This window comes from Lepus europaeus, chromosome 21, assembly GCF_033115175.1.
Source record: "Lepus europaeus isolate LE1 chromosome 21, mLepTim1.pri, whole genome shotgun sequence".
In the NCBI taxonomy this organism is placed as follows: domain Eukaryota; kingdom Metazoa; phylum Chordata; class Mammalia; order Lagomorpha; family Leporidae; genus Lepus; species Lepus europaeus.
In genome coordinates, this window is record NC_084847.1 from 58,598,625 (window position 1) to 58,604,624 (window position 6,000).

The 6,000-nt window shown below is 66.5% G+C and overlaps 1 protein-coding gene across 1 annotated transcript in view; it reads left to right on the top strand.

The window, feature by feature from the left end:
- Positions 1-3,906, top strand: part of CARD11 (caspase recruitment domain family member 11) — a 94,631-nt gene extending 90,725 nt beyond the window's left edge. Inside the window, exons 23-25 of the mRNA XM_062180410.1 lie at positions 1,233-1,357; positions 2,319-2,434; positions 3,702-3,906. Coding sequence (XP_062036394.1) covers positions 1,233-1,357; positions 2,319-2,434; positions 3,702-3,906 — 446 coding nt within the window. The remainder of the gene's footprint in view (positions 1-1,232; positions 1,358-2,318; positions 2,435-3,701) is intronic.
- The last annotated feature ends 2,094 nt before the right edge of the window (positions 3,907-6,000 follow it).

A 6,000-nucleotide genomic window follows, 5' to 3' on the forward strand; every position in this document is an offset into this window, starting at 1 on the left:
CCGGTCCTGGTGCCCAGGGGAGCTGGCCGCGGCCCCGCCTACCTTCTCTGCAGGGCCTGGGCACATCCTACCCCTCCAAGGCCCAGCTGCTGGGGTGCAGCGCCCTCCTCCTGCCTGAGCCCCAGGAGCCGCAGGCCCTAAGGGCCAGGCCAGGAAGACTCCTGCTCGGCAGACACAGGCGCCGCGACGGTGCCAGGCGTGGCCGGGCTCCACCTCTGCAGGACGCTGCCTGGGCCCCCGTCTTCACACCTGGTGGCGTGGGCTCCATGGGGCTGGGGAGGCGAGGGTCCTCCCCGTCCTCTGGCAGCTGGGCCTCCTGCCAGACTACTCCCCGCCGGCATTCCTCAGTGCTGTGTGTTGCATCCTGACCCTGGGTGGGTGGGTGGGTGGCTGAGGGGGAGGATAAGTGGATGAGGGGCGGAGAGGTGGACAGGTGGGTGGTGAGTGGGTGTGGGGGTGGACGATGGGTGGGTGGACGATGGGTGTGTGGTGGGTGGATGGCTGCGGATGGACGATGGGTGGGTGGACGATGGGTGTGTGGTGGGTGGATGGACGATGGGTGTGTGGTGGGTGGATGGACGATGGGTGGGTGGACGATGGGTGTGTGGTGGGTGGATGGACGATGGGTGGGTGGACGATGGGTGTGTGGTGGGTGGATGGCTGTGGATGGACGATGGGTGGATGGACGATGGGTGTGTGGTGGGTGGATGGACGATGGGTGGGTGGACGATGGGTGTGTGGTGGGTGGATGGACGATGGGTGGGTGGACGATGGGTGTGTGGTGGGTGGATGGACGATGGGTGGATGGACAGATGGGTGTGTGGTGGGTGGATGGCTGTGGATGGACGATGGGTGGGTGGACAGATGGGTGTGTGGTGGGTGGATGGCCGTGGGGAAGGGTTGTGTAGGCAGTTGAGGGGCGGTGGGCGGTGGGAGGGTAGATGGGCAGCAGGAAGAATCAGCGGCCGAGTGCACTGGGACAGCCTTTGTGACTGGTGACCGGCGTTGCACGATGGTGCCTGAGCTACTTTTCCGTTGAAACTGATGAGGGAAACCCAGGGTCTTTGACGCCAGGCCTGTGGCCCACACGGGGGTGTGAGATGGGGCCTTAGCCCTGCCCGCGAAGAGCCGCCCCGGCCAGTGGAGGGGGACTCGCCTAAAGGGGGCTGCCAGGGCGTCGGCCAGGCGGCCCTGTGCCGCCGCGGCGCCCTCAGGCCCGGCCTCTCCCGCAGATATCGTGACGAGAGAGGAGTTCCTGAGGAAGCAGAAGACAGACACCATCATCTACTCCCGCGAGAAGAACCCCAACACTTTCGAATGCATCGTTCCCGCCAACATCGAGGCAGTGGCGGCCAAGGTGAGGGCGGGGAGGCTGGGCGTGGCCGCCCGCCCCGCGCCAGCTTGCTCTCCACTCTGCCGCTCTGGGTCTGTGTGTGAGTTCACAGCGGTGGTGGTGTGTGTGTGGCTCTAACAGGAGCCGGCTGAGATGGGGGAGTGTGGTGGCAGGTGTGTGTGCCAGGCCAGGGAGAATGGCACATCAGGAGGACGCTGGCCATGGCGTGGGACAGGCAGCCCCTGGGGCCAGCCCGGTGACCCCTGCTGGCCTGAAGCCCAGTTCTGTCTCCTCACAGGGCGTGAGGAGGGAAGTTCCCGGCCTGCGGCCCCAGAGGCCGGCCCCGGGGTGGGCAGTGCACCCGGTAGGGACAGGAGCAGGTGCCGGCGGGTGCCCTGCTGTCCAGCAGATGGTGCCAGGTGGACAGGAGCAGAGGCAGAGCCTTGGCCAGCCGGGTTGTTTGTCGAGGCTGGGCTGGAGCAGTTGAGGAAGAGCTGGTGCCAGAGTGCACAGAGCGGGCGGGCGGGCGGGCGGGCACCAGGGGCGCTGTCACGGGCGGGGTCCCAGCTGCCGGAGTCCAGGCAGCAGCCAGCCAGGCAGGCAGGAGGTGTGCGTGGGGAGTGGCGACCAGCGGGAGGCCCACAGGGGTCTGTTCCCAGCGTTTCCACGCCCGGCATGTCCAGCGTAGTCCCTGGAGCCGCACCCCCGCCCGGACTCCGTGTTTCCGTGTGAAGTTTGTCGTGAAAGCAAAGCCTTCGGCAAGGCAGGGCCGCCCTTTCGCAGGGAGACGAGCCTGGGGTTGAGAAGCTGGCCGCCGCCTCCCGCCTGCCCCAGCGCACCTTCCTGGGCTCCCAGGGTGGCAGGCCTGCCGCTCAGACCCTCAGACTGCTCCTGCTGCCTGATGGCCCCGCCCCGGCAGCTGCCCCGCCTCTGTGTACAGCAGGGGAGGTGTGGCCCACACTGACCGCCGGCTGCCCTCCCCCAGAACAAGCACTGCCTGCTGGAGGCCAGCATCAGCTGCGCCAGGGACCTGATCCGGTGCCAGATCTACCCCATCGTGCTCTTCATCCGCGTGTCCGAGAAGAACAGCAAGAGGTTCCGGTAGGCACCAGGCTGGGCCGCTCCCACACAGCCCTCGGCCTCCGCCCCAGACGCACACGGGCACACGGGCGTGCGTGGGCAGAGAGAAGCGTGTGCACTCACACACACGTGCACACACATGCAGCCACGCGCACGTGCTCACACCCCATCAGGAAGTCTATGCACAGGACAGTGATGAGCACAGGCAGGCCACGCGACATGGGCTGGGGTCTGGGCGGGGGGGCTTGGGCGGACACAGAAACCCCTGCAGTGAGGGGTGGGCGAGCACACGCGGCAACAGCTCTGGGCCTGGTGCCCAAGATGGGGCTCACCCCAGGGCAGCCGGGGTTGGGCAGGGTGGCGGGGGGCATCACCGCCCACTTCGCTGTGCTGTCCTTTCCCAGTGGGGTGGCACGGCCTACTTAGGAGCCACAGCCTCCCCGTGCCTGGGGCACTGGGCTGTCCGGTGACCCCGACAAGGACGATGGCGTGGGCTGAGACTCTGGGTGTGTGTCCCAGGTGGAGCTGCAGCCACGGGGTGGGGAAGAGAGAGGGCAGCACTGAGATCTGGGGCCCGGCAGCAACAGACAGTGCCCTGACCCGGCCTGACCCCAGATCCCCTCTGCCTCTCACGAGCAGCATGAGCCCATTTTACAGCTAGGGAAACGGAGGCTTGGCCTGGCAAGAACGCTTTGTTGTGCTTCGCCAGGCGTTCTCAGCACTGTGAAGTGCAAGGCCCTGGGGAGCCCACTGCGGAGTGCTCGGGACGAGGGTCCCCATGCACTCTGCACCCCAGAGGGCCCCTGTCAGGCCCAGAACTGCCAGGAGCCACGGCTGTGAGGATGATTCCTGTGACCCGTCAGCACCCTGCAGTGTAGACGCAGAGGGCCCAGGGCAGGGTCCTGTGGCTCACGAGAGCCACAAGGCGGACGCGCCCTGGCGTCCATCAGTGGGCAACAGCACACGGGACATGGGCTGAGCACACACTGACCGCATGCCGATGGTGACCCCGCCGCAGGGTGTGGCGCCTCTTGACCCCTGGTCCCACCCCAGCAGCCTTGGAGTCTCCGCTCGGTGACGGGAGCCGACCTGGGCATCGGCCTGTGTGTGGGCAGGCGGCAGTCCCCACGCTGCCGCTGGGCCAAGCCCCGCTGTAGGGGCCTTGGGTGGAGTGAGGGTGACTCGGGTGTACGCTGTCCTACTGCAAAGTAGCAGGCGCGGCACTCGAGTTCCTGCGGGGCAGCGTGGCCCTCGGCAGGCGCAGCCCGCCCACCGCCGTGTCCCGCAGGAAGCTGCTGGCGCGGCCCGAGACGGAGGAGGAGTTCGTGCGCGTGTGCCGGCTGAAGGAGAAGGAGCTGGAGGCGCTGCCCTGCCTCTACGCCACGGTGGAGGCCGACATGTGGGGCAGCGTGGAGGAGCTGCTGCGCGTGCTCAAGGACAAGATCAGCGAGGAGCAGCGCAAGACCATCTGGGTGGACGAGGACCAGCTGTGAGGCGGCTGCGGCACACGCGGGCTGGGCCGCGCCGCCTCCTTTGCATTAAACCCCACCCCAGGCTGTGGTCGCGTGTCCTTCACTGACAGGCCTGCGGGCGGGGCCGTGGGCAGCGGGTGGCCCGCCGGCCAGTCCCAGCTGCTCCACGTCCCTGCGTTGCCTGGAGGAAGCGGGGGCGAGGGCGGGGCGTGGAGAGGCCCCCACTGCCCACCTCCCCGGCAGGACAGCCGTGTTTCCGGTGTTGGTCTCAGGGCCTGCAGCGTCACTGGCGGCGTGTAGGGCTCGGGCTTTCCGTGGGCAGCCCACGTCACGTGCACACGGGTGCTGGACGTGTGGTCTCGGGGCCTGCAGCGTCACTGGCAGCGTTAGGGCTCCGGCTCTCCGTGGGCAGCCCACGTCACGTGCACACGGGTGCTGGACGTGTGGTCTCGGGGCCTGCAGCGTCACTGGCAGTGTTAGGGCTCGGGCTTTCCATGGACAGCCCACGTCACGTGCACATGGGTGCTGGACGTGTGGTCTCGGGGCCTGCAGCGTCACTGGCAGCGTTAGGGCTCCGGCTCTCCGTGGGCAGCCCACGTCACGTGCACACGGGTGCTGGACGTGTGGTCTCGGGGCCTGCAGCGTCACTGGCAGCGTTAGGGCTCCGGCTCTCCGTGGGCAGCCCACGTCACGTGCACACGGGTGCTGGACGTGTGGTCTCGGGGCCTGCAGCGTCACTGGCAGCGTTAGGGCTCGGGCTTTCCGTGGGCAGCCCACGTCACGTGCACATGGGTGCTGGACGTGTGGTCTCGGGGCCTGCAGCGTCACTGGCGGTGTGTAGGGCTCGGGCTTTCCATGGACAGCCCACGTCACGTGCACACAGGTGCTGGCCATGTCCTCTGCAGTTCGGTGCCTCTCTTGCTGCTGCTCCCATACTGGGGGGGCGGGGGCGGGGGGACACGGCTGTGCCTGCCTCACCCTGGATCCCAGCCGGCGTGCTGCCCGCCTCTCCCGCGTCAACACCGGATGGGCTGTGGTTTATCACAGCTGGCCTCTGTGGCTTCGAGTGCGTCCCTTCTGTCCCGGTCTGTGGAGGTGCAGAGTCAGCAGTCACGCTCTCCGGACCCGCGTGGACCGTGTGTGTGGCCTTCCTGGGGCTGGCCCAGCCGGCCGCTCTGGGTACATCCCACTCGGCGGTGCCGTGGGATCACGGGGACGGGCTGCGCTCGCCGGTCTTGTGCTGAGGCCCTGCGTCTGAGCTCATCAGGGGGACCGGGCCGCGGTTTTCCTTTTGTCTGTTGTCCCTGTTTGATTTTGGCAATGCTGACCTTGTGCCAAAAGTTGGCAGAGTGGGGCCAGTGTCATGGCGCACTAGGTTAATCCTCCGCCTGCGGCACCGGCACCCCATGTGGGTACCGGTTCTAGTCCCGGTTGCCCCTCTTCCAGGCCAGCTCTCTGCTGTGGCCCAGGAGTGCAGTGGAGGATGGCCCAAGTGCTTGGGCCCTGCACCTGCATGGGAGACCAGGAGGAAGCTCCTAGCTCCTGGCTTCAGATCAGCGCTGTGCGCCGGCCGTAGCAGCCATTTGGGGGGTGAACCAATGGTAAAGGAAGACCTTTCTCTCTCTCTCTCTCTCTCTCTCTCTCTCTCTCTCTCTCTCTCACTGTCTGTAACTCTACCTGTCAAATAAATAAATAAATCTTTAAAAAAAAAAAAAGAGTTGGCAGAGTTGCATCCTGTTCCGTAACCCGCAGTAGCTTGGCGGTGTCGGCGTTGGCCCCTCTAAACGCTCAGGAGAATTCCGTAGTGAAGCGTCAAGCCTGGGCTTTCTTTGAAGGGCGACTTTGCTTCTCACTTGAGAGTTCAAGGAGAGGGGGAAAGAGAGAGCGAGCCATCTGCTGGTTCACTCCCCAGATGGCCACACCAGCACACTGTGTGCAGGTACAGGCCAGGAGCTCCATCTGGTCTCCCACGAGGCTGCAGGGGCCCAAGGACCTGGGCCGTCCTCTGCTGCTTTCCCAGGGGCATTAGCAGGGAGCTGGCTCAGAAGTGGAGCAGCCGGGACTCGAACTGGTGCCGGTGTGGGGTGCCGGAGACACAGGCAGCAGTTCCACCCA